The sequence below is a fragment of the Scyliorhinus canicula genome, chromosome 6 (assembly GCF_902713615.1).
Source record: "Scyliorhinus canicula chromosome 6, sScyCan1.1, whole genome shotgun sequence".
Taxonomy (NCBI): domain Eukaryota; kingdom Metazoa; phylum Chordata; class Chondrichthyes; order Carcharhiniformes; family Scyliorhinidae; genus Scyliorhinus; species Scyliorhinus canicula.
Genome location: NC_052151.1, coordinates 179,081,565 through 179,108,559, shown reverse-complemented (window position 1 = coordinate 179,108,559; position 26,995 = coordinate 179,081,565). Strand labels below are relative to the sequence as shown.

At 46.4% G+C, this 26,995-nt stretch overlaps 1 protein-coding gene across 18 annotated transcripts in view; it reads left to right on the top strand.

The window, feature by feature from the left end:
• Positions 1-26,995, top strand: part of disc1 (DISC1 scaffold protein) — a 201,561-nt gene that overhangs the window by 103,157 nt on the left and 71,409 nt on the right. For 16 of the 18 annotated variants that reach the window (XR_005461041.1, XR_005461043.1, XR_005461042.1 and 13 more), the window contains 2 exons: positions 6,309-6,411; positions 9,972-10,160. Coding sequence is in view for 10 of the 18 variants with exons in the window: in XM_038800517.1 (XP_038656445.1) it covers positions 6,309-6,411; positions 9,972-10,160 (292 nt within the window). In the remaining 8 variants the exon portion in view is untranslated. Of the gene's footprint in view, positions 1-6,308; positions 6,412-9,971; positions 10,161-26,439; positions 26,487-26,995 lie in introns of those variants that run through there. The other 2 variants (XM_038800518.1, XM_038800516.1) reach the window with 2 other exon arrangements.

The window sequence follows — 26,995 nt, the reverse complement described above, 5'->3', positions numbered from 1 at the left end:
CAGATGGCTGCTTTAGTGACTGGAAGCCAGTCCAGGTGCGTACCACAGGGATCTGTGCTCCGTCCCCTATTGCTTGTAATTTATATAAATGACATAGATGACTCTATGGGGGGGGAGGGGAGGGGGGGGGGGGGGGGAGGGGGGGGGGGGGGAGGGGAGGGGGGGGGGGGGGGGGGGGGGGGGGGGGGAGAGACTGGCCAGGTGGTTAACAGTGAGGTTGAATGTTACACAAGGTGATATAGATGGGATCGTCAAATGGATAGAAATTTATCCTGATCGAATTTAACCCTGAAAAGTGTGAAGTGACACACTTCGTAAGGAGTAATGTGACCAGAAGTATTCAATGAATGGCATGACACTGGGAAGTTCTGAGGAACAAAGGGACCGTGGCTTGTTTGTCTGAAGGCAAACGGGTAGGTGAAAAGGCATGTGGGACACTTTGCAAGAGCAGGGAGGTCATGCTGTAGTTGTATAGAACTTTGGTGAGGCCACGGCTGGAATACTGTGTGCAATTCTGGTTGCCACATTATAGGAATTATGTGATTGCACTGAAGGGGATGCAGAGGTGATTCACCAGGATGTTGCCTGGGATGGAACATTTACGTTACGAAGAGAGGTTGGATAGGCTTGGGTTGTTTTCCCTGGTGCAGACAAGATTGAGGGGTTACCTGATTAAGATGTACACGATTATGAGAGGCATGGGCAAGGTGGATAGGGAGCAGCTGTTCCCTTAGTTGAAGGGTCAGTTCCGAGGGACTCAAGTTCAAGGTGAGGGGCAGGAGGTTTAGGGGGGACTTGAGGAAAAACTTTCTTACCTCGGTGAGGGTGGTGACGGTCTGGAATGCACTGCCTGGGAGGGTGGTCAAGGCAGTTGCTTTTCATCCTTTAAAACAGTGTTTTTCCAACTTTTTTTCTGGGGACCCATTTTTATACAGCAGATTCAGATGCAAGATCTCAACCTGTTTGTGTCTCTGGCCTTCTCTTCCTTAGTCTGAAAACATCCATTTTCAGTTCTTCAGAAAGTCCTGTTGCCTGCTTGCTGGCAGCTACAAAATGAAGGAAGCTGTCCTCTGTAATTTCACACCCAGAGTACGTGACATCAGTGTACCGGGCGCATGACCTGCTCTCCGCCGTTGCTTCTGGCAGGAAGACAAATCAATGAAAAAAAATAATAATAAAAAATCTGCTCTTGGAACAGTATTGAGGAGGCGGTCTGCCCTGCTCGGCTCCAGGCCTGTGCACGGCTACATCCGGCTGAGGGAGCACACACGTGTAGGACGGTCGAGATTTTTAAAAGCCGGTCACGGTCATTGGGCAATTCTTCCCGCGATTGGGAACGCTGCAACTGATCGCTCCACGACCTTCCCAACACCCACACGCGATCCACCTGTGGGTCAGGACCCTGAGTTTGAAAATGACTTATTTAAAAAGTACCTGGATGAGCACTTGGCACATCATAATATTCAAGGCTATGGGTCAAGTGCAAGCAAGTGGGATTAGGTAGACAGGTCAGGTGTTTTTCATGTGTTGGTGCAGACTTGATGGGCCAAAGGGCCTCGTCTGTGCTATTTTATTCTGTGATTCTGAATGCTTTTAATATCAAATCCAGTCCAGGATTTTACACCACCGCCGTTTAGGTTTCCTTTGTCATAACGTTTTACTCTGAGATCCAGCCACCAATTTCTATTATTTTTTTTTAAAAATATTTTTTATTCTCCTTTTCACATTTTCTCCCAAATTTACACCCACCAACAATAAACAATAATCAGTGACAAATATGTCAATCCCCATATCAATAACAACAATCCCATCCTCTCACCAAACCCCAAACATTCGCCCGCATGTTCGCATAGACAAATGACAAAAAGGAATCATCCATAGCCACCATTAACACACACCGACCGCCCCACCCCCCCAACTAATTTTCAATGCTATCCAGTTCTTGAAAGTGCATAATGAATAATGCCCATGAATTGTAGAACCCCTCCATCTTTCCCCTCAGTTCAAACTTAACCTTCTCAAGGGTCAAGTATTCCAACAGGTCCCCCTGCCATGCCAGGGCACAGGGTGGAGAGGCTGCTCGCCAACCCATCAGAATCCGCTTTCGGGCGATCAACGAGGCGAAGGCTACAACATCTGCCTCCGCACCCGTTTCCAACCCTGGCTGGCCCGACACCCCTAATATGTCCTCCTGGGGACCTGGGTCCAGTTTCACGTGCACCACTTTAGAAATACCCTAAAAACCTCTTTCCAGTAATCCTCTAGCTTTGGATAGGACCAAAACATATGAACGTGATTAGTCGTCCGTCCCCCCCCCCCCCCCCCCCCCCCCCCCCCCCCCCCCCAAACGTTCGAACACATCTTCTACCCCTTCAAAGAATCGGCTCATCCTCGCCCTCGTGAGGTGTGCTCTGTATACCACCTTCAGCTGTATCAGCTCCAACCTCGCACACGAGGTGGAGGCATTCACTCTCCGGAGCACCTCACACCAGAACCCCCCCTCCATATGCTCTCCCAACTCCTCCCACTTTGCTTTGATCCCTTCCAGTGGTGCCTTATCCTCTTCCAAAATAATAACCTAAACCAGTGCTACCCCCATCTCCAGTTCCCCCTGTCGTAAGCATCTCCTCCAGGAATGTGGAGGCCGGCTCCACCGGAAAGCCCTGTATCTCCTCTCTGGCAAAATCTTGACCCTGTATGTATCTCAACATTTCCTCCTGCTCCAGCCCATACTTCGCTTCCAGCTCCTTCAGTCTTGTAAACCGACCCCTAAGAAACAAATCTTTTAGTGTCTTAATCCCCTTCTCCTCCCATTTCCGAAAATTTCCATCCCACCTCCCTGGCTTAAATCTGTGGTACCCTGATTTGGCATGTCCCTTGACACTGCCCCCAACCCGAAGTGTTGGAGAAACTGCCTCCAAATTCTCAATGAAGCTATTATTACTGGACTCCTTGAGTACTTCCCCGGGGCTATCGGGAGCAGCGCTGTTGCAAGTGCTTTCAATCCCAACCCCCTGCACAAAATCTCCTCCATTCTGACCCAATGGGAATCAACCCCTCTGATCCAGCTCCGCACCTTCTACACATTCGCCGCCCAGGTTCGGAAGACCCAAACCCCCTGTCTGCCTTCCCCTCTGTAACAGCACTTTTCTAACTCTGGCCACCTTCCCTCTCCATATGAACGGCGTAATCCTTCCCTCAGTCTCTCTGAAAAAAGTATTTGGCAGGAAAATCAGCAGGCATTGAAAAATAAACAGAAATCGCAGCAACACGTTCATTTTAACCGCCTGTACCCGACCCGCCAGTGACAGAGGGCACCAATTTCTATTGTTATTTCAACTCTTCCATAGGCTGTTGTAAAATCTCACAAACCTGAAAATTACTTGATATCTTTCTGGCGACTCACCTTTCTTATCACCTCTGTCTGTCTTTATTGAAAGTGCTCTCTTCTAGTACCTTTAACCTCAGAACTCTGAGAAACCTCTCTTTAATTCTCTAGTTTCATTAACTAGCTGTTCTCTAAGCACAGTGGAACTTAGCCAACCCCCACACATGCAAACTTGTCCAGCATGAATCTAACTATAGGTTTTGCCCTTCCAGACACAAACATTAAATTATACACTCTTAAAACTATACCTTATTTCTGATGTTTATCAATATAAGCCTAATTCTCTTAAAACTATCTTTGTTTTCCTAACAGAGAACAAGTTCAACCAGTCAGAGGAGGGTGTTAGTTGATGGAGATTGGTTGGGCCTTAGTTCAAAGAAGGAGCAGAGAGCTATCAAACCATCCGGCGGAGATGGAGGCGTAGAGAGATTGGATGTTAATGATGGGAAGGAGATGGTCAGTGCCAGGAATTTGGAAACTGACAAAATAATGGAGGGCATCATGAAAGTCACAGATATAGATGGGGAGAGGTTGGACGAGGGAAGAAAGAATATTCAAAATAGGAAGAAATCAGTTTAGTGGGGCAGGAACGGGCGGAACCAGTTGGTCATCCAGGACAATACACTTTGTGGATCTTGGGAAGGAGATAGAAACAGACTGATCGGTGGTGTGAGACTATGAGGTGGGAAGCTATGGAGGGAAGATCTTCAGAAGAGATGAAGTCAGTGACTGCCCTAGAAACAGTGGTCTGATGTTTGTTGGAGGGGTCATGTTCCAGGGGAAGGACGTGTTTAAAGAGTCGGCATTTAGCCTCTGCTAAGCAGAGGTCCCTATGCTAGGCAGCAGCAGCACCCGTTTAGTAGCAGATTTGTTAACACTGTTAGCGTTGGACCTGAAAGAACTCAAGTTTAGAGGGAGAAAGGTTAAAGTGAGTGAGGGGAGTGGAGAAATTGAGATGGCCAATTTCACACTGGCAGTTCTCAATTAAAAGATCAAGATAGGGTAAGAATCCAGAGAAAGAGGTCCAGGTGAAGAGAGATTACTTGAGATGTGTGAAAGGGTCCAATGAGTGGGAAGAGGATTCCTGTCCAAAGAAGTGGGCGAGGAGGCGAAGCGTCAGAAGAAGAGCGCAATGTCATGCTGAACTCGAAATTCATGAATGTAGGGACGGAAGGGAATGAAGCTGAGTCTTTTGCTAAGGATGGATCATTCAGCATCAGAAAGGGGAAGGTCAGAGGGTGCTGTGAATCTAGTAAGAGGTAAGAATAGAAGACGGAATGGGGGGTCAAAGCGAAGTGAAAAGGAAGGTGTTGGTACCCATGAGTTGTAACTTACAATCCTGAAAATAAATGTGGTTGCCCTTCTGCTCCACCATTGCTACCGTGCATTTAATACCGGTTTGATCCAAACCTGGTGATGCATCCAGCTACAAAGGCACAAAATTATGGTATAAATGGTCCTGACCAGACTCTTTAAGTATAAGTGATGGTGCTTATGAACATATTTAAATCAGATTCTGCAGTGTAATTACGAGCCTGATTTAAATTTAACAGTTACTGACCAGGTTTCCCACAGTTTTGACCCAGCAGTGAAAGTAGATGAGGTTGGCTGGCTTAAGAAAGTAAGTGCCTTTTGCAACATTCCTTATGGGACAAGGAGGAGCAGCAGTACTCTCCCCAACTCTTAACGGAAGCCCACTCCTGACCAAGAGCCTTGGTCTCTCCCTCCGAGTACATTCTCTTCCAAGCCCACCCCACCAAGCTCTGATTTCTCATTCTCTCCCTCCTGTTTTCTTTTTAATTAGATGCGGGGTATCGGCATTGCTTGTAAGGACAGTGTTTAATGCCCTTAGTGAACCACCTTCTAGAAAGCAATTGAGTGCCTAGCTAGGCTATTTCAGAGGACAATTAAAAATCCACATTGTTGTGGGTATGGAGACACATTTAGACTAGACTGGGTAAGGATGGCAGATTTCCTTCCCAAAATATAATTGTAAACCAGATGATGTTTTTGACAACTATCTGGTAGCTTTATGGTAACCATTACGGTTAATGGCTTTTTATTCCAGATTTTAGATAATTTGATTTAATTTCCTCGGATGCCATGGTGGGATTTCAACTTGTGTTTGAGGGTCATTGCACAAGACTTCTGGATTACTAATCCAGTAAAATAACTGCAATGCCACATTACCCCTGTTTTTTTTCCTTCGATACCTCAAGGCCTGATCCCATGCCTCCCAATTGTTACTTTCTTGCCTTAGCCCATCCCCGGTCCTACCCTTGATATCTTAAACCCTACTTCTTGATTGCTGAACTCTTTCCACCACTGCCTCTCCCAAGCAGGCCTGATTCTTGTTCCCTGCCTCACGTTTGACATGTACTTGTTTCCCTCCAGCAAGCCATGATCTCTTTTTCCTTACCTTCACATTGCTGTTCTCTATATCCTCTTCCAAGGTCTGATCACTGAGAGTTATCTCCAAATGCTCCTAATATGCTCCCTGCCTTCCCATAAATACAGGGGCCCTCCTCTTGGGGATTTAGAATGACTTGATTCCACTCCAATTTACTGGGTTTTGAGATGGCTGTTAAGTCCAATTTACATTCTGATAACTCTGCCACATGCTTGAGGGGCCAGGTAGATGAATTGTTTTGTGGTTTGTGCGCACACTCCGACCCCTCAAATTCACCACTGAATGTTCCCAACAAAGTCTGTCAATTGTTTGGTGCCTTCCCGAATGAATCTTCTCTGTCTACAGGGTTCCTAGTATTTCTATGATGAACTAGAATATTAATATTCCTTTCAACGTGCTTTAGAGAATGCAGTATCTCAGTTTTACATGTTGCAAATCACATTTTGTGCTTTCTACAACAGTCTAACTGCATATTAGTTTTCATGAACAGTTGTATTTTTTCACATTTAGGTATGCAACAGCCAAAAGCTGTGCAGCAATCTGAGCAAGAAAGTGAGTGGCATTGAAGCACAGCTTCCAACTCTCTTAGAAGCTAAAATGTTATCAATATCAGGTAAGTTGTATGTAGTATGTAATGAAAATACTGGGGATTAAATTTCCTCAAAGCAGCCTTAGCAGCGTGAGGGACGATGCATATTTAAGTTGGGTAGACATCATGTTGAGCATTAGTCCCTGATTACCTTTTTTACGAGACAATAAATCATCAAGTCCTTAAGACAGGAAAATGGATGATTATTCTTTGAAATGGCTTTTGGGGACCAGCACCCAGTTGTCTGTTCACTGGTTTAACTGACATCCTTAATGGTCAGACTTTAGATAAAATAAAAATACTGTGGATGCTGGGGATCTGAAATAAAAAACAATGTGCTGGAACAACTCAAATAGTTTGGCAGCATCGCTTCAAATTCTGTGCAGCCTCTTTTCTGACTTTAGGTTGCAGGTTTCCTATGTAACTAAGAATTAAAGCAGAAAACACAGCTGTTTCCTAGAGATAGTAAGGGAAAATGACACAAGATGAAATAAGGTCTATTCAGAAAGGAGAGCACCAATCAGTCTCACAAAAGTAACTTTCAAAAACGGTATTGTTGCATGTTCAAAATTATGGTAGTGTGTGGTTTAATGTTTTATGCTCTATGGCAAAGAATATGGAATAAAATTAAAATTGAGAATTTAGTACTCTATTCTCTCATGTAATCTATAAAATAAACGGTCTTTGATGAGATGTTGCAGTATTTTATTAATTTAACATGAGATTGCTATGACTCTGATCCACATTACTTTATGACTCGATATTGGGCTGTAAAGATACATTTCTGATCATAAGGGACCCAAGTTGCACTTGCAGTATAAAAGGGTGAGGCTGAACTTGAAAGAATACATAGATCAGACCAGAAACATGTAAGTGGATCAGCTATCAAATTGGAAAAAACATGCAGGTGACAAGTGCTTTAAAACAATTTTGAAATGGGGTTGTGCATTATTCGCCTTTGTCATTCTTGGTTTCTTCTCACAGTTTACAAGTACTGGTATATCAAATCAACATTATCTTTCACTGGGAACAGTTGTTGGGACGACATTTATTTCATGAAATTGTGCAAACAGAAGAAAATAATAAAATATTTAAAATAATATATTAAATATTGGATGTTTTAAACTATTACATTATTTTATCTGCATGTGTTACGACACCTTGGGCTAGGGAGCGGTCAATTCCAGCCCCCCTTTATCTGGTGTTGCAACACTATTGGATTAACCAATAATTCTTAGAAAAATACCTGAAATCTTTGGCTCTTGGCTGCCCAATAATTGCAGTCACCAGGTTTGTAAATTAAAACACCATTATTTTTTTATTTGTAACAAGAACTATAATGAAATATGCAGCAAATATAACTGGTTAACTATGATCTAATTCTAATCTCCCACTTTAATTTGCCCCTCACCCTCTATACTACTCACTCACTCACTCACACTCACTCACGACAAACAAACACAAAGGGGAAGAGGGGTAAAAATAATAAGTAAACGTAAAAGATAAGTCTTTGTTTCAGATTGTTGTTTCTAATACACTCCCCTTCAAAACAGGCTTTCAGGTCGAGATTTCTACTTTCCAGTCGAATGGTTTTCTCTCTAAATTCATTCAGGTCTCTGCAGTTTCAAAAATGTCATAGCTTTTCTGGACAAAACATGAGAGAGACCTTTTTTGAGCGTACAGGATTCAAACTCTCCTTTCCTGAGGTTCCATTCAGACAGGATCCAATCAACACATGATACCAGGCAGAAAATGTCCTTTTGGCCAATTCATTGGCCACCTGCCAACCAATCAAACCGAGTCCTGCCCCAAATCTCGGGTGCCACAAAGTCTGAGCTCTGTTGTGCAAAGCCACCTGAGCGTACTAGCTTGTAACTTTTTGAATTCCTCATTCTCTCTGCTGTTTGACTTAAAGATACATGTCCATTAAGCATCAATGGAACAAAACTGAGAATAGCGAAATTAAAGATATGGGAAATAAGGGAATCAGTAGGAAGGACCCTTACACATGAAATATATTTAGTGTCCCTTTTCCTACTTTCTGGCGCTCATCCGTTTCTTGTGGTGGGACTGTAGTAATCCATGGGAGGCAGGAGTTCCGTCACCACACCAATATTTATTTACAATAACGATATTACAGGAGCAGCTACAAAACAGTGCTGCTAGCAGTCCAGTCAACTTAAGACTGCTCACAAAGCCTACACAGGTGATTATATGGGCCCCCTCAATGAGCTATCATTGAGGGAGCTCATACTCCAATTGGCCAACCAATAAAGCCCATTGGAGTTCATTACAGGGACCTTGACCCATTTGCATCTATTCAGTATGCTGAGCTCCATATTTTCCTGGCCCGCATGACCAAGGAGGTAACTCTTTAAGGGAGTTGCCCCCAAAGCCCATCAAAGAGCCATCCTTCTCCAGAGAGCCCTAAATAAAGAGATCCCCCAGAGATCCCATAAGTAAAGAAACTCCCTAGATAAAGAGTCCCCGCAAAGACCCCCTAGATAAAGAGACCCCCCTCCCCAGAGAACCCCTAAATAAAGTGTTGTCTACCAGAAACCCTCCAGATAAAGACCCCTCCAGAGACCCCCTAAATAGGGAGACCCCGCCCCACAGACCATCCAGAAAAGAGACCCCTTTCAGGAAGCTCCCCTGAAAAGAGAAACCAGGAAATCAGGAAGCCCCAAGAAAAGATATCCCTGTCTGGAAGCTAGAGAACAGTCCAGACAGACAGTGAAAAAAAGAGGGTGAAGTGCTGTCAGCTTCCAGCTGAGCACTTCAAAATGACTCCAGTCTGAAGGAGGTGATTAGAATGCACTTGACTCTCTTTGAAGTAGTTGTTATTTATGAACGTTGTGGTTAGGGCACTTCAGAGTTAATCAACCGTGAATGAAGATACATGAAACGAGGCTGGCAGCTCTGACTGTGTAGAAGCCATCAATCACAGCCCAGTGAGGAAAATTAATGGCTTGCAATCAAGGGGGTGATAGGTATTTTTTCTTTTTTGTTATGGTAGGTACAAAGATTTAGTGATTGGTTCCTGCAGGAATACAGACAGGTCTGTTTATCTGAGGGGAGGAGGTTGTGGTGTGTTATTGATGCCTCTGGTGCTGCTGGAGTTGAGGAAGGTGTGTGCTGGTGCACACCTGAACATAGCTTGAAAAATGTATCCTCAACTCTCATGACGAGCAATCGCTGTGTGGAAAGCTGTGCACCATTTTACCGTGTTTTCATGGCCTTATCCTTTACTCCCTTGTTCTCTGGTGGTACGTGTGGTGATGTCAAGCTGAGTCTAATGTATTGAGCCAGTGCTATTGCTATTCTTCTGTTCCCTTCCATAACCATTTGCATTGAGACTTTTTTTTCTTAATGAGCTGTACTATTCCAGTGGCTTTGTTTGTTATTTGCCAAAATGTAAAACTTCAATAAATATACTTTAATAAAAAATGTTGGCTCCTTTTGGCGACACCATTTCCACTTAATAATAAAAAAAAGCTCCTTATGAGCCTTAATAGCACATTTTATTTGATAATACTCCTGGGAAATTATATCACCTTCAGAGTTACAAGTTGGTGTTTTTGCAGGGCGTGAATTCTCCACCGCTAAGGACCTTGCTGAGGAGATCAAATATTTGACTTCTGAGAAAACTAGATTTGAAGAATTTATCAGTGAACTGCAGCATTTAAGTATTAAGAATGCTCAGCGAGTTGAGGCACTCAGGGAAGAATACAGTAGTCTGAGGACTGAACTGGTGCAGGAAGAAGGTTTATTTGGTAAGTTCTAATTGCTTGCTGATCAGTGCATTAACATGGCTGTCTAATTTGCCAAACTCGTAATTGTAACATTTAGCCAATAAATACTCATGCAGCTTATTTTATTTTACAATAATAACCTATTTATGTAACGGGTACAGCAAAAACAAAACTGTAAATAACTTTGTAGACTAAATAGTCTCATAGGTGCAGTAGACATTTTTAAAATTGACCATCTCTTTATTAAAGGAGACTTCTTTCTTTAAAACTACCAGTATCACTGTCTGACCTTTGCCATATGTATCTTGACCTCTGGGTTCCTCTCCAAAAGGAAATGGCCATATGAGGCACCAATCAAACTAACTATTGTAAGAAGTCTTACAACACCAGATATAAGTCCAACAGGTTTGTTTTGAATCACTAGCTTTGGAGGGGAGCTCCCTCATCAGGTGAGTGAAGAGGTGGGTTCCACAACCACATATATAGACAAAGTCAATGATGCAAGATGATACTTCGAATGCGAGTCTTTGTAGGTAATTAAGTCTTTACAGGTCCAGTCGGAGCAACTGGAGAGAAGGATAATCACAGGGTAAAGATGTGTGAATTGTCTCAAGCCAGGACAGTTAGTAGGATTTTGAAAGCCCAGGACAGATGGTGGGGGGTGAATGTAATGAGACATGAATCCAGTTGAGGCCGTACTCATGCGTGTGGAACTTGGCTATCAGTTTCTGCTCGGCGACTCTGCATTGTCGCACGTCCTGAAGGCCGCCTTAGAGAACGCTTACCTGAAGATCAGAGGCTGAATGCCCTTGACTGCTGAAATGTTCCCCGACTGGAAGGAACATTCCTGCCTGGTGATTGTTGCGCAATGTCCGTTCATCCGTTGTCGCAGCGCCTACATGGTCTTGCCAATATACCACACCTCGGGACATCCTGAAATGAAAATTGCTAATTATCACAAGTATGCTTCAAATGGTTACTGTGAAAAGCCCCTAGTCGCCACATTCCGGCGCCTGTTGGGGGAGGCTGGTACGGGTATCGAACCGTGCTGCAGGCCTGCCTTGGTCTGCTTTAAAAGCCAGCGATTTAGCCCTGTGTGCTAAACCAGCCCCTAACAGCCTCCTTTCCTGAACACTTCAGCAGTCAAGGGCATTCAGCCTCTGACCTTCGGGTAAGGGTTCTGGAAGGCAGCCTTCAGGACACGCGACAATGCAGAGTTGCCGAGCAGAAGCTAATAGCCAAGTTCCGCAAGTATCAGTATGGCCTCAACCTGGACCTTGGATTCATGTCTCATTACATTCACCTCCCACGAGCTGGCAAAATCCTACCAACTGTCCTGGCTTGAGACAATACACACTTTTTAACCTATAATTATTCCTCTCTCCAGTCGCTCCTTCTGAACCTGTAAAGACTTTATTACCTGCAAAGACTCGCATTCCAAGTATCTTGCGTCATTGACTTTGTCTATATATGTGGTTGTGGAACCCACCTCTTCACTCACCTGATGAAGGAGCTCCCCTCCGGAAGTTATCCCATGCTGTCTGCCACTGAATGAGCCACCCGAATGTAATAAGTGCTATTTGCTGAGTCATTGAATTTAATTCTATCATCTATGCCACTCAACACCTAAGCCAAGAGCTGCAAACTACTTCCTTCTTTGGGCTATATGAAAAGGGCGAGGCGTTCAACATCCCTTTAAGGCTCACTCATCGGGCCTGTCAATGTCTAGAAGAATAGAACTGCCATTCGTCATACATGTCCCACCTTTTTGAAAATTGTAATTGGGATCCTAAAATGGGTGTAGTAATGTTCTGCTTCTCCTAACAGCCTGCTGCCTGTTTAAAGATCTGCCAAAAACTTGATTCAATTTGAAACATGGCATTCCCACCAAACTCTCAGCTGCCACTCACCCATTTGCAGCTGGTAGATAAGTGACCAGGGTTTCTCAGTGAGAGAAGAGGAAGACTAGAAAGTAGTAAGAAGAATTATGGGAGATGAGGACTAGAGGTCAGATGCAGAACGGAGGCAATGAAAAACAGTAACATAAAAGCATCAGAAAGCAATGAGGTAATTAATTATTTACCAGCCTAGCATCTGCACAGCCTTGGAAAATTCACTGCAGGGTAAGGTCAATCAGTTAGAGCTTTCATAGAGTGGTTATCGAATTAAATTACTGAAACACCAGTAAATATCCCAGAATAAGCCACACAAAAGATTTTGTTATAAAACAGTCTAACCTGCAGAAAATAAAAGCAAATTACTGCGGATGCTGGAATCTGAAACGAAAGAGAAAATGCTGGAAAATCTCCACATCTGGCAGCACCTGTAGGGAGAGAAAAGAGCTAATGTTTTGAGTCCGATGACTCTTTGTCAAAGCTGCAGATTAACCTGCAGACACCTGGTGTAAAAGCAAATTATTTCAATCAGTTCAGTACAAAAATTGATTTCATTTCCCAACTCCAATTTTTGGCACACCATTTTAAATGTTAATGTAAATTTCTGTCTGCACTATTATAATGTAGATGCTATTCAATTTATGTTAAATGAATAAATGGTAAATTGGATTTTAATAAACATTAATTGTTGGCTAAAAATAGTTCAGGGAGGGATTTAAACTTCAAATTAAGAGTTGTAACATTATGACAGACTTTACAAGACATTACATTGGTTGTTGGGTTAGATATTAAGACTCTTAACAAGTGGTCTAATATAAATTTAAAGCAAAACAGTAGAAAGAGCAACCAGCCCAGGAAATCAGAAGCATCATAGAGATTTCAATATTGTAAGAATTGAAGGTTAAAACTCAATTTACAGAAATTTATTCTGCTTCACTGGACCAGCTGCCAGAAGTCCAGTGAGGCTGAACAAATCAGAAATAAATCTTTGGTTTGACTTGTTTAAATATTTGGAATAGGCACCTGTGCGAATTTTTAATAAATTTAGAGTACGCAATTCATTTTTTCCAATTAAGGGGCAATTTAGCATGGCCAATGCACATCCCTGCACATCTTTGGGTTGTGGGGGCGAAACCCACATAAACACGGGGAGAATGTGCAAACTCCATACGGACAGTGACCCAGAGCCGGGATCGAACCTGGGACCTCGACACCGTGAGGCAGCAATGCTAACCACTGCCCCTCCATGCGTGAATTGATTTCATTCCCCAACTCCAATTTTTGGCACACCATTTTAAATGTTAATGTAAATTTCTGTCTGCACTATTATAATGCAGATGCTATTCAATTTATGTTAAATCAATAAACTGTAAATTGGATTTTAATAAACATTAATTGTTGGCTAAAATAGTTCAGGGAGGGATTTAAACTTGCCTGGTGGAACTGGAAGAATGCTCTAGAGACTTCTGGCTTTGTTGTAGCAGGAGACGTTTTGGCACAGTCTGAAAGGATTGGATGACATCCAATTGCTCCCTTGATGGCAGTCTCTCTAGGATTGATTGCAGCTTGAATCTGTAGTTGCCGGGCCTACAGATGTGCCAGCATGGTAGTGTACTTACTGAATACAAATATACGAGTATACAAACATATATGAACTGAGAGTAGATCACTTGGTCCCTTGAACCTGCTCTACCATTCGGAAGTTATGGCTGATCTGATTGTAAGTTCAACTCTGCAATCTTGCCTACCCCCATAACCTTTCACCCCCTTGTTAAGCAAGAATTTTATCTTGCTTTGCTTTTAAAATATTCAAAGACTCTACTTCCACTGCCTTCTGAGGACGAGACTTACAAAAACTCACGATCCTCAGCAAAAATAAATTCTCATCTGTCTTAAATGGGCAATCCCCTTATTTTTAAAGAGTTCTAGATCCTCTGATGAGAGGAAACATCCTCTCCACATCCGCCCTATCAATACCCTTCAGGATCTTGAAAGTTTTGATCAAGTCGCCACTTACTCTTCTAAACTCTAATGGAAATAATCCTAATTGGCCCATCCTTTCCTCAAAAGACAATCCGCGCATTCCTGGTATTAGTCCTGTGAACCTTCTCTATTGGTTTTCCTAATTACTTGCTGTTACTGTATACTAGACTTTTGTGATTCATGAACTAGGACACCCTGATCCCACTGCACCTCAGAGCTCTGCAATCTCACCATTTAGATAAGTTTCTCTTTCATTCTTCCCGGCAAAATGGACAGTTGCACATTTTGCCCACATTATACTCCCTTTGCCATGTAACTGCGGTTTATTTTTTCTGCAAGTTGCAACCCGTCCTACCTCTGTGGCCTAGGAGTCGTTGCAACGAGGCGCTGCCAGTATTGCAGAGGGAGAGGTCCTTTTTGCTTTCTCTCCCTCCTCCGCTATGCTCCATGTTGGCGTGACCTTCCCGTGATTGACTCACCAAGAGGCTTTACACTGATGCAAGCCCACGGTATGTGTGGGGTGGGCGGGGGAGCTGTTTTTTGCACCGTTGGTAGCGTGTTGCTTTTTTTGTCTGGCAGCTGTGTACTTGTCTAGTGCGACCCCTCTGTTCCCCTGGCAAATTACCACTGCTGGAGAAGGGGTGGAGGGGTGTTCTCTCCCCTTCCTCCTCCTATGCCCGTGTTGGCGTGATCTTTTCTGGTGATCTGTGCTACTTGTTCTGACGCACACAATACTCTTAACAAGCATGCATGTGCAGTCAGTCATGCATATATTTATGCATGCACACTCTTGCTGATACGCACGCACTGATGTCACACACATACTTTCCTGTATGCGCAATGGACGCCTTCCCACCATTGTGGGTCTGCTGCTGGGGAGTGGGGGTAGGGGTGTGAAGAGTGCGCTGACTCAGCATCTGTTGGTATTGTATTCTTTTTGTTCCTTGTCTCGATTTTGTCTTTGTTGTACAGCTGCTGTCCTTGTTATATTCCTGCCTGTTTTGCTTCAGTGCACGCTACCAATGCTGGTGGGGGGGGGGGGGGGGGGTGGGGTGGGGTGTTCCCTGTCCTTCCGCTGTGCACTAGTTGGTGTGATATTTTGATACTGTCAACTGTTCTGGGTACCAAGCGATTGGTGTCCTCATTGCATTTCTTCTGTATTTTGATACTGTCAATAAACTAAAATACTGGCAGGTTGTATTTGCTGCTTGCTCCTGCTGGTGGCTGCAGTGCCTGGGGGCTGCTGTTGCCGTTTCCTTCCTTTTCTGTAGCTGGAAAGTGTTATGGGCCAGGGTTTAGAGAACTCCAGAGTATATCATGGAGATCATCTGACCCACAGCTTTTACTAGATTGTGGCATGGGGAGCACACAGCCCACTCTACAGGTGTGGTGCAGCAGAAATCTAAAAGTATTTTCTAAAGCAAAGCAATGTTTATTCTATGAACTCAGTTAACCTTTTTTAAAACATACAGTGAACATCTTAGCAACCATAAACTCAAATACATCCCCCAAAGAATACAACACTCGTAAGTAATCCTTAAGCTTTCCTTTTAACACCCATAAGATAAAAACCCTTTTTACAGAAACACATCAGGTTTAAATTCTCTACACTCTGAATTCACTACATTATCTAGAGATGGTCTTTATATGACAGAGAGATCAAAATTACACCTTCTTTGGCTGGCTGCAGCTCCAACACTAAAACGAAACTACAAAACACAGACACACCCAAGCTTTTCCTCAATGCGAAGCTAAAAAGCAGGGCCAGAGCTCAGATCCACCCAGACTCTGACATCACTGCAGCCGCTTGAGCAGACAAACTTCTAAAAGTGACATTCCCATGACAAAAGGACAATTTTTTCTAAATTGGGGGAACATGAGTCCAGAGGGTGGCCAGGCTTGAGACTGGAGGAGGCTGCGGGACCTGGTGCGCGACATTGGTCCAGCTAGGCCAGGCATTGTCAAACTCAGGGGCGTGACCCGCGGATCGGTCGCGGAGCCATCCGTCACGGCTCTCCCGATTGCACAAATCTGCACGCAGCAGCCGGCTGTTAAAAATGCCGGCTGCAAGTGGCCTTCAAACTGGCCGCAAACATGTAAAAAAAAATGCGGTTGCACTGCGCATGCGTGCCAGATATTCGGCGCACAGGCGCAAAACTGTGCGCATGTGCGCCGATGATCGGGTACACATGTGCAGTGTGGCCGCTTTTTTAAAAAACGGTCGCAGCTTTTTGTTTTACAAGTTTGGGGGGTTTTATTCTTCATTTAATTATTATTTTTTTCATTTATTTTATTCACTTTATTTTTATTTTTTTACAAGTTTGGGGGGGGGGGGGTGAGGGCAGCACGGTGGCGCAGTGGGTTCGCCCTGCTGCCTCACGGCGCTGAGGTCCCAGGTTCGATCCCGGCTCTGGGTCACTGTCCGTGTGGAGTTTGCACATTCTCCCCATGTTTGCGTGGGTTTCTCCCCTACAACCCAAAAGATGTGCAGGGTAGGTCGATTGGCCACGCTAAATTTCCCCTTAATTGGAAAAAATTAATTGGGTACACTAAAATATTTTTTAAAAAGTTCGGGGGGGGGGGGTTTATTTGATAATATTTTACAGGAAAAAAATGCATAACTTTGGACAAATGCAGACTCCATACTTTCCGGAAGGCTTCACCTTCATCCAACAGGTTCCATTGGAAGAGCATGTACGAGGGCCAAAGGGACCCAAAACCATTTCCTACATTTTTGTCAGCAGCAAACAAGGTAAGAGAAAATGGTGGGTCGCGCAGGTCGGCTGGCGTGGGTTGCGAAGGTCAGCCGGCGCGGGTCGCGAATGTCGGCTTGGTTGGGTCCCGAAGGTTGGCCGGTTGGTAAAAATGGGTCCCCGGAAAAAAAGTTTGAAGAACACTGAGGTAGGCCACCTACTGATGTTTTTGTTGCTGGTGTGGTGGATGCTGCATGTGGCTGGCACATCGGTGCGGGTTGGGCACGCTGGAAATCAAGGAAATTTTGGTTGCATCTTGAGCTCCAGTGGAGTGTGTGGATGCCAGGATTTGATTCCCATGGGATTGGACCATGTGGAAGGGACTGCGCGGCTCTGGCTCCCAGACGGGAACTGATACGTGGAACAGGTAACGAATTGATGGACAGATCATTTCTGCGAGAGGGCTCTGGACATGATGGCAAAACTCAAGCTTGTTCTCCATTTCTGTTGGGGAACCTGCGAGGGGTGATAATGTGTGTTTTTGTTTGTGGAGGTGAGCTCATATGGCTTTGTGTTGGCGCCAGTGTGGAGGGGTGATGTTTCCTTGTTGTTTGTTGGTTGATGTAATATGTGGAACATTATGTGGTTGATTTTTGAATCTTTGTTACTGTTGACCGTTTAGTAAACAAAATACTCTCGCGTGGATTCTCGTGAGTACACGTGCCATTTCTCAGACAATGATTATTGCATCGCATTTCAATCAAACTTTGAAGCCTGAACGGTTTGCCTGAATTCTAAAAACGTCAGCACCATAGAGGCAGCAGCCAGCAATCAAACACTAAAGAGCTGGGCTTCAACACAGGAGACATCCTCGCAATCACCAGATAAGGGTGTGGATCAGGGGAGGGCACCTGAGCACGATCACCCTAATGTTCCCAGCATGGGCCTGGGGTCTAGGGATTCTTGCTGTGACTGGGGGTGTGTGCAGAGCTAGATTTTTCAGCACAACTTGCTCGGTGGATGGCCACCTGAGAGAAGAAGGGACGTGTAAGGGTGGGGCAGACCTGGGTGATTTGAGGGTCCCGGGGTGAAAGGTTGGTCTCTTTCTCCAATTCTTTACATGGCTGGTTACGTCAGTCCCAGAGAGGCTGCCCTCTTACGGTGCTTATGGCAGTGGAGGCGACCAGACGCCAGCGAAGGCAGCAACAGCATTGTCCCAAGCTGGAGGCAGCACCCCATGTGCAGGTGGCTGCCGCACAGTGAAGACTTGGCCACCCATCAGGCCGAGAAGGATCCCAGAGGGACGCCAGTGGCAGCCCAATGTGTACAGGTGTTGTTGATCTTTAGAGGAGATGACAGACAGCATGTGCTGCAGGAGACTGGTGGGACGATACCCGTGGACCTGGCACACCATGGCGGAGGAGAGGAGGACACCTGCTCCCGGTGGCCATGAAGGTCACAGTAGCCCTGAACGTCTATGCAACTGACTCATTTCAAAGCTTAAGGGGACTTGTGCGGCTTTTCCCAAGCTTGAGCCCAAGCTTGAGCCCACAAGTGTATCTGTGAGGTCAGACTCTCACAACTTTGATCTGGACCAAGACCACAAAGATGCCTGGGCTGCAGGATTCTCTGCCATCAACTGGATTACCCAGGTCCAGGGGGTAATTGATGGCACGCACATCGCTTTGCATGCATTAGAAAATCAGGGAATGCACTTCATTCAAACAGGAAGGGATTCCACGCGCTGAATGTTCAACTAGTACAACTCCTATGCAACTACCACCTCCGGATCATGCATGTATGTGCACGCTTCCCAGGGAGCGTGAATGACAGTTACATCCTGGGACACGGCGATCCTCCGTGTTGTTGCTCGTTATGCTTTCATTTAATTTGCTCTGTTTTAATTACCTTTGCTCAAGAGTCGCCAGGTATCTTTCTGATACCACCACAATGTTCAAAACCGAATACTGATCAATGACTCGATACAGCAGTTAGTAAGTTTGAAATCAATGCACATTTATTTACACACACAGTCAATTATTACTCATGCATAAACTCTACTCGCTAAAATACAACTACTACTAAAAGCCTATACTTAGCTTCGGGGGTGGGGGGGGGCACTCAGTCAGAGGAACAATGGCCGTTGTCTGGTTCTGATACTGCTGGCTTCGAACTGGTATAGAATAGTAGCTAGGAGCACCTATGTCGTAGCGTGCGTTGACCTTAGACTTACTTGGCTGGTGCTTGGCGGGCCTCGTCGCTGAGAGCCAAAGGCCAAGGTGAAGATGGAGAAATAAGAGTAAGAACGAACTGACCTTGGGAACTCTGCTTTATAGTCCCCAAGGTTTCTCGCCCTACTGGGCGGATCCTGGACTTGGCCCCAATTAATTGGACCATGTCCCAATCGTTTGTATCGATTCTCTCCAATAATGGGGTCGTTCCCCAATCGCTGGGTGGGCTCTAGGTAACCGTTGGCCTGCCTTTGTTTTAGTTTCCACTGGCGCCGCGGAGGTTGTCCTGGTACCGATTGTTTCACTGTTTCTTTTTGTCCCCGGAGATAGCTCATTACTATGGTAATGGCTTGTAGTTTCAGTTCTGTCTGGGCTCTGCAAGTTCCAATCCACAGGAAATCTTGTACCTGCTTGTTTTTCTAGTGCTGTCCATTTTTCCCTGTACTCTTTGCGAGTACCCATTTTGGAATCGGGACGTGGCCACCCCAGGTGGCTACAGTGTCTTTGAGGACCACCCTAGGATGATGGTTTGGCTCTTGGGGATAAGGGGTACCTGCTGAGGTCCTGGCTGATGATGCCAGTGCGGAGGTCAGAGACTCTATATAACGAGACCCATGTTGCCACCCGTGGTGTCATTGAGCAGTGCATTGGACTCAAAATGCAGTTCAGATGCCTTTCTTCTGGGTGCTCTGGTTTCCTCCCACAGTCCAAAGGTGTACAGGTTAGGTGGATTGGCCATGCTAAAGTGCCCCTTAGTGTCCAAAGGGCCAGATTCTCCCCAATTTGTGGCAGGTTTTTCAGGGAGGAGTTTCCACCACTATTCAATGACACTTAAGTCACTTTTTTGGTCCCTGGGGTGTTTCTCACCGGTTTAGCCCACACTTAGAATTCTTTTTAGCACTGGGGAACTTGGGCCGCCATTTTGAAAGGATGTCCCGATCTCAAAGTGAGCTTGTGGCTCCACCACACCCCCCACCCATGGAGAATGTCACCCCCCCACCCCCCAATACACATGGACACCACCCAACATCCTCCAAGTGAGGACATCCCGCTATGGGGTCCCTGGGGGTCCTTACTCTTCAGACTCCCCCCTTACAGCACCCTCTTCTAGGACCCCGACCTATCACCCACCTAACGTCCCGGAGACCCCTACTTATTGACCTGCGCTCCCCCACCCTTCAAACCACCCTCCATTCTCATTTCATGGGCATGGTTCCCCTTGCCCCCTGACCCTTGGCAGTGGCACCCAATATGGCATTCCAATTGGCACTCCTACTGGCATGGCAGTGCCACCTGGGCACCTTGACAGTACCAGGGTGGCCGTGCCAAGGTGCCCGTGTTCCAGGGGGTGAGCCAAGGAGCCACCCTGCACTTACCCTAACACCCTGGGGCCTCCGGTGGTCCAGGAGGCTCTCTTTCTCCCCCCCTCCCTCCCCCCCCCTCCCCCTCCCCCTCCCCCCAGGTGCTGTTCCACCTGGTGGGCAGCATGGTAGCACAAGTGGCTAGCACTGTGGCTTCATAACGCAGGGTCCCAGGTTCGATTCCCCGCTGGGTCACTATCTGTGCGGAGTCTACACGTTCTCTCCATGTCTGCGTGGGTTTCATCCCGGTGCTCCGGTTTCCTCCCACAGTCCGTAGACGTGCAGGTTAGGTGGATTGGTCATGATAAATTGCCTTAGTGACCAAAAAGGTTAGGAGGGGTTGTTGGGTTACGGGGATAGGGTGGAAGTGAAGGCTTAAGTGGGTCGGTGCAGGCTCGATGGGCCAAATGGCCTTCTTCTGGACTGTATGTTCGATGTTGGTCCATGTTTGTGTGGACTAGCACTGATCTGTGCCTGGCTGCAGCCTCTCTGGGGAGGCTGAGGAATCGCGGGAGGCTGCTGGATCCCGCGCAGGTAGGTCATAAGTAGGTTTAAGACCTACTTCCGCGTGCGCCTTCCAGTTCTGCCCATTTGGAGCATAGTTCCAACTCTGAAATCTTGCGGGACTTTGGAGAATCCCGGAAGGTGTGGAGCCTGCCGGAAGGCTCGCTGGAGACTTCTCCCGGAATTGCCAGCCGACTTGCACTTGAGCGAGAGCCCAACGCGGCTGGAGATTCGTGCCCAATGGGTTAGTTGGTGTGTTGGGTTACGGGGATGCGTGGGGGTGTGGGCCAAGGTAGGGAGCTCTTTGAAAGATTTGGTGCCAACTCAATGGGCCAAATGGCTTCCTTCTGCACTCTAGTGATTTTATGATTCTATGCTGGACGAGGAGAAGGGACATGCGGCCTCATCTGAGGAAGAGGAGGATCCTTACCAGGAGGGGAAGGAGGACGAGGCAGGGGAGAACCCTAAGGTAGAGCTGGAGGGTGGATAGTACACAGCGAAAGGGTCCGACATCCCAGGGGATGCCCTCATCCTCTCCCGATTCTCAATGGATGAGGCTTTGTACGTCAGCTCAACCTCTTTTCCTCCCTCTCACACACCCCTTCTTCCCCTCCCCCAAATTCCACTCCCCAATCCCTCCTTCCCAATCATAGAACATAGAACAGTACAGCACAGAACAGGCCCTTCGGCCCTCGATGTTGTGCCGAGCCATGATCACCCTACTCAAACCCACGTATCCACCCTATACCCGTAACCCAACAACCCCCCCCACCCCCCCCCCCCCCCCCCCCCCACCTTCCTTTTTAGGAACGGGGGTGTTCAGTGAATGCAGGTGGAGGCAGCCTGCTGCTTCTCACATCACGTGGCTGTTGATGCCTTTGGCTGATGTTCTCTGGAGGGCCTGGAGCCCTAGCCGACTTCTGAAAACGACATCCTGATCTCTCACTACACGGAGGAGTTCCGGCGAGCAGAGCGCCCTTCGATAATGTTGTGTTTCTCGGTGCTACGAGCGCTGAAAACATGCGGCTAGACACGCTCGCTATGAGACTTCTTCCCATTTAGTTAAATCATGCCCATCGCCTCTGAGCAGTTTCATCACAGTCAATGTTCAGTTCAGTGGACAAACCGCAGAGCTGCCATTCCATGTGGTCCGAGGAAGTTTTCCAGCTCCCTTTGACCTTTCTTGCTGGAAAGGATTAACCTGAACTAGAGCACAGTTATCAGCTTAGTTGATTCAACGTTGGGCTTACAGCCATTGTGGAAAAATACAGCAGATGTTTTTTGAAGACACTGGGGTCCTTGAAAGGTGTACAAATGCCCCTGAAAATTAAGGAAAATAAACAGCTGAAATGTCTCGAGGCTAGAGCAGAGGCTTGCTGGGGGCATAATAATAGTAATTCTAATCTTTATTATTGTCACAAGTAGGCTTACATTAACACTGCAATTAAGTTACCGTGAAAATCCCCTAGTCACGAGCAATTATTGCCCATCCCTAGTTGCCCTTCAGAAGGTGGTGGTGGGTTGTCTTCTTGACCCACTGCAGTCCTTGAGGTGTAGGTATACCCACTGCTGTTAGGGAGGGAGTTCAAGGATGTTGCCCCAACGACAACGAAGGAAAGGCAATATATTTCCAAGTCAGGGTGGTGAGTGACTTGGAGGGAACCTCCCGGTGGTGAGGTATTCTTTGTATTCTGAGTTTGAGTCTATGGACCACTTGCGGTGGTGGCCATGAGTCAAAAGGTCGTACAGAAGGTGGCTCCAGCTTTCTGCCCGTTTAATGGGTGCTTTTCAGGTGGAAAAGTGGTGCTTTATCATACAATCCCTACAATGCAGAACAAGGCCACTCAGCCCTTCGAGTCTACACCGACCCTCCAAAAGAGCCCCCTATCTAGGCCCACTCCCTCACCCTATCACTGTAACCCCATAACCCCGCCTAACCTCTGGACACTAAGGGAAAATTTAGAATGGCCAATTCTCTTAACCTGCACATCTTTGGACTGACGGAGGAAACCGGAGCACCTGGAGGAAACACATGCAGACAGGGAGAGAATGTGCAAACTGCAGATTTTGTGTTCCTTCTTCAGCGTGGGATGTCTGCAGGTTATAAAACGAGGAACAAATTGAATAAGGGGTCTTTGTCTGACTCAGAAGACCCTCATGTTGCAGATGGCAAGAAAGAAAATAGTGGAATCCTCTGTATTGTCGTTGGTGGAATTCCTGGCGGAGGAGTTCAGGAAACAGAGGTAGGTAGTCATGGGCGATCTGGCAAAGGTGAATGAGCCCATTTGTTCAGCTCTGGACAGGGTGGAAGAACGGCTGGAGGTACAGGGCTCGAAGATTCAAAAGGTGTCAGAGATGACCAGGACCATAGGATCCTTGGAGGCAGAGGTGGAGATGTTGACGTAGGGGCAGAAGACATTGAAGGCCAAGGTCGACGACCTAGAAAATCATTCCAGATGTCAAAATTTGAGGATGTTGGGCTGCCGGAGGGCATAGAAGGCATAAATGTCACAGACTATGTGGCGAAGATGTTTTGGAAGCTCGTGGAGGAGGGGGTCTTTGCAAACCCTCCAGAGGTGGACTTAGTGCACCGGTCATTGCAACAAATGCCCAGATCTGGCGAGCCACTATGGGCAATCATAGTCCGACTCCTTAGGTATTCGGATAAATATAAGATTCTGAGGTGGACGAAGGACACTTGAGAATGTAGTTGGTAGGGCTATCCCATCATAATTTATCAGGAATTTGGGACAGAACTGGCAAAAAGATTTGTGGGGTTCAATAAGGCTAAGGCGGCTCTTAATAAGAACAAAGTGTGGTTTGGAGTGGTGTACCCGGCTCGCCTGCGGGTTACATTCAGGGATTATTACTTCAAGATGCTGGAGGAGGCGAATGACTTGTAAGGAAACACAGTCCAGGGGAAGACAATGAAGTTGTTGTTTTTTTTCTTCTCTCTTTCTCTTATTTCCTCATGTCTCTGTTATGCCTTTGTTTTTTATCCGGGTTATTGATTTTATGTTTATTATAGTATTTTTGGAAAATGTTGAGGGGCGAGGGAGTGAGTGTTGGGATAGATTTGTAGAATGTTCTATAGTAAACCTGGGTTCGGCTGGTGGAGCTTTTTGCTGATTTATTGTGTGTATAACTTGGAATTTTCCCCAGGTGGGGGTCACCCAGCTAGCAGATATGCTGGTTAACGGGAACGAAATGGGGGAGAGAGCCACGAGTGGTTACACAGTTGATGGGGGTTTGTTTCTTTTGCCCATTAATGTAAAAAGCCTAGGGTGATTGGGTTTTCTTTGTTTGGGATGGGGGAGAGGTGGGGTGAGTGGGGTGGGGTGGTGTTCTGGGGAGGTAGGAGAGGATTCCAGGGCGGGGAGGGACAGATTGCTGACGATGAAGGTTTTGTTGTTGGTGTACTGGTTTTGAGGTAGGTGGCGGCATCCAAATTGGGTGGGCATGGAGCCAGTCGAGCTGGGGCTTTGTTGGACTTCCTTGCGGATGGGATATGGCTGATCGTAGTAGAGGGGTGGGGTGGCTGGTTACATGAAACATGAGGTTCCAGTTAAAGAGCCCAGGTGTTTGCCAATCTAAAGAGTTTGAAGGCAGACGTGGTTTTCTTGCAGGAGACATATGAGAGTTTGCCATCAGACAAGGCTGCGGAAGGTGTGATAGGGCAAATATCCCACTCTAGCTTTGATGCGAGAATGAGGGGACTGTGGTGCTGATCAATCAGAGGGTGGCCTTTTTGGTGGCTATTATTTCGCTGGACTCGCTGGTGGAGATATGTGGTAATGAGTGGGGTTTGGGCGGGTGCTCCAGGTGGCCTTGTACGTGCCAAATTGGGATGATATGGACTTTACAAAAGGGTGCTGGCGGTCATCCCCGAGCTTGACTCATCAGTTAATCATGGGGGAATGACCTTAATTCTGTGCTAGACGTTAGATTAGATAGGTCATGCCCAAAGTCCTTAAGACGTTGGGGTTGACAAAGGAGCAGGTACCCGAGGGAGAAAGAGTTCTCCTTTTCGCATGTGCATTGGGTCTACTCCCGTATTGATTTCTTTGTCGTGGTTGAGTCGTTACTTCCCAGGATTATGCGGGCGGGATATTTGGCGATTATCGTATATGACCACGCACCACTTCTTGTGGATATATGTTTGGATACGGGCTGCCCTCAGCCAACCCCATGGAGGTTGGATACGGAATTGTAGCAGACAAAGGGGTTTGTGAGAGGATAGCTTCTGCTTTGGAATCTATGTGGAGTTTAATAAGAATTGGGAGGTCTTGCTTTCCACGTTCTGGGAAGCACTAAAGGCGGCCATCAGGGGGGAGTTGATTTTGATTAAAGCTCATAAGAGATTAGACTGGTAGGGCAGAGTGGCAGAGTTTGGTGGATTTCATTCTTGAGTTGGACCGTCAATACTCTGCTGCCCCAATGACAGAGCTTTTAGCGGAGATGAAGAAGCTTCAGATGGAGTTTGAGTTGGTGGCGACGGGGAAGGCAGTGAGCAAGCTTTTTTGTGCGAGGCAGACATTTTACGAGTATAGGAGAAAGCCAGCCATGTATTGGCTCACCATTTGAGGCGGCAGGCGGCCTCTTGGGAGAAATCTTAGGTTAAGGATTTGGGGGGAGGGTTGGGCTACATAAGGCTGAGCCTCCAGAGGACGACTCGACTGTGGTGCAGTTTCTGGATGGATTGGTCTTCCCGGTGGTGGAAAGTGAAGGTGGGCAGGAGCTGGAGGAAATTAAAAAAAAATATATATATATTTTTATTGGCATTATCAAAATTAGATATCTATTGCTCTTTGTTTTCAATTATTGTACAGTCACAAAGGTTCCTTTTTAGGTTTTATATTTAGTCTGCTGCCGTCTGGCCGGCTCAGCCTCCTATCCTCCTCCTCCTCCAGTTCCTCTCTCCTTGACTCCCCCTCCCTTCCCCTCTTTTTCACTGCTTTTCCCCATTTTTTCTTGCTGGGTTTTGCTACCTCGGTTCTGGTCAAGTGAGCTCTATGTACCACTTTTAGCTGCGTTAGGTTGAGCCTCGCGCATGTTGAGGTAGAGTTGACCCTGTGCAGTGCTTCGCTCTAGAGTCCCCACCCTATTTCGAACCCCAAGTCTTCCTCCCATTTCCTCCTTGTCGTGTCCAGTTCAGTGTTGGCCCTCTCTAGCAATCGTTTGTACATGTCACTACAGTTCCCTCTGCCTAGGATGTCTGCGTCCAGTAGCTCTTCTAATAGTGTCTGTCGTAGTGGTCGCGGGTATGTCCTTGTCTACTTCCGTAGGAAGTTTTTAAGCTGCAGATATGAGTTTGTTGCCTTTAGCTAGTTGGAATCTCTGTGTCAGTTCTTCCAGTGTGGTGACTCTACCGTCAGTGTGCCCTGACTGTCAATGTCCCCGTGTCCTGGCTCCACCTTTTGAAGGTGGCATTGGTGAGTGCTGGTGTGAATCTGTGATTATTGCAGTTGGGGGCTTTGTCCGAATTACTGCCGTAGTTGGTTCCAAGTCTGGAGGGTTGCTATTGTTGCACGTTTTGCTATGGGCGCAAAACGCGTTTATTGGGGTGTATTAACTTGCCTGTGTTAAAGGCCGTGTGCTTAACACCACTAGGCTCTGTCTTATGTATTTTTCAGCTCAGGAGTCGCCAGTTGCCATATAGACAACTCACATATATTCCAAGGTCAAGTTCAAAGTAATAAAATGATACACCGATTAGTAAGTTCCAAACGATCAATATTTATTATACAATTATAATAAATACGCATGCACACACTAAGGGACTAAGCTATGACTAGACTAAGCAAACAGAATACTTAACTACACAGGAACAGGCAAGGTCAGGGAGCGAGGCCTTTGTCCCGGTCTTGGGCTGCAACCTTCAGAAAGCGTGCTGGTCACTGGGGGTCTAGCGGGCTTGGTTCGCGTAGCGAGCGTCGTACTGGCACTTACGGTTCGGCGGCTGGTGCTCAACGGCTGGAGTCAGGATACAGCTTCAAGTTCTTGGTCAGGGCCGGAGCACGAAACAACAGACAGGACCATGTGTGGGGGTCTATATTTATAGGGGTCCCCAATGTCCTTCCCTCTTCTTGGGCGGGCTCTACCTTTGGTTATCTATTGGGTCAATTCCTCATCGATACTGTTTGAATTCCCCAATGCGAGGGGGTCTCCGTGATGGGGGGGGCGTTTCTT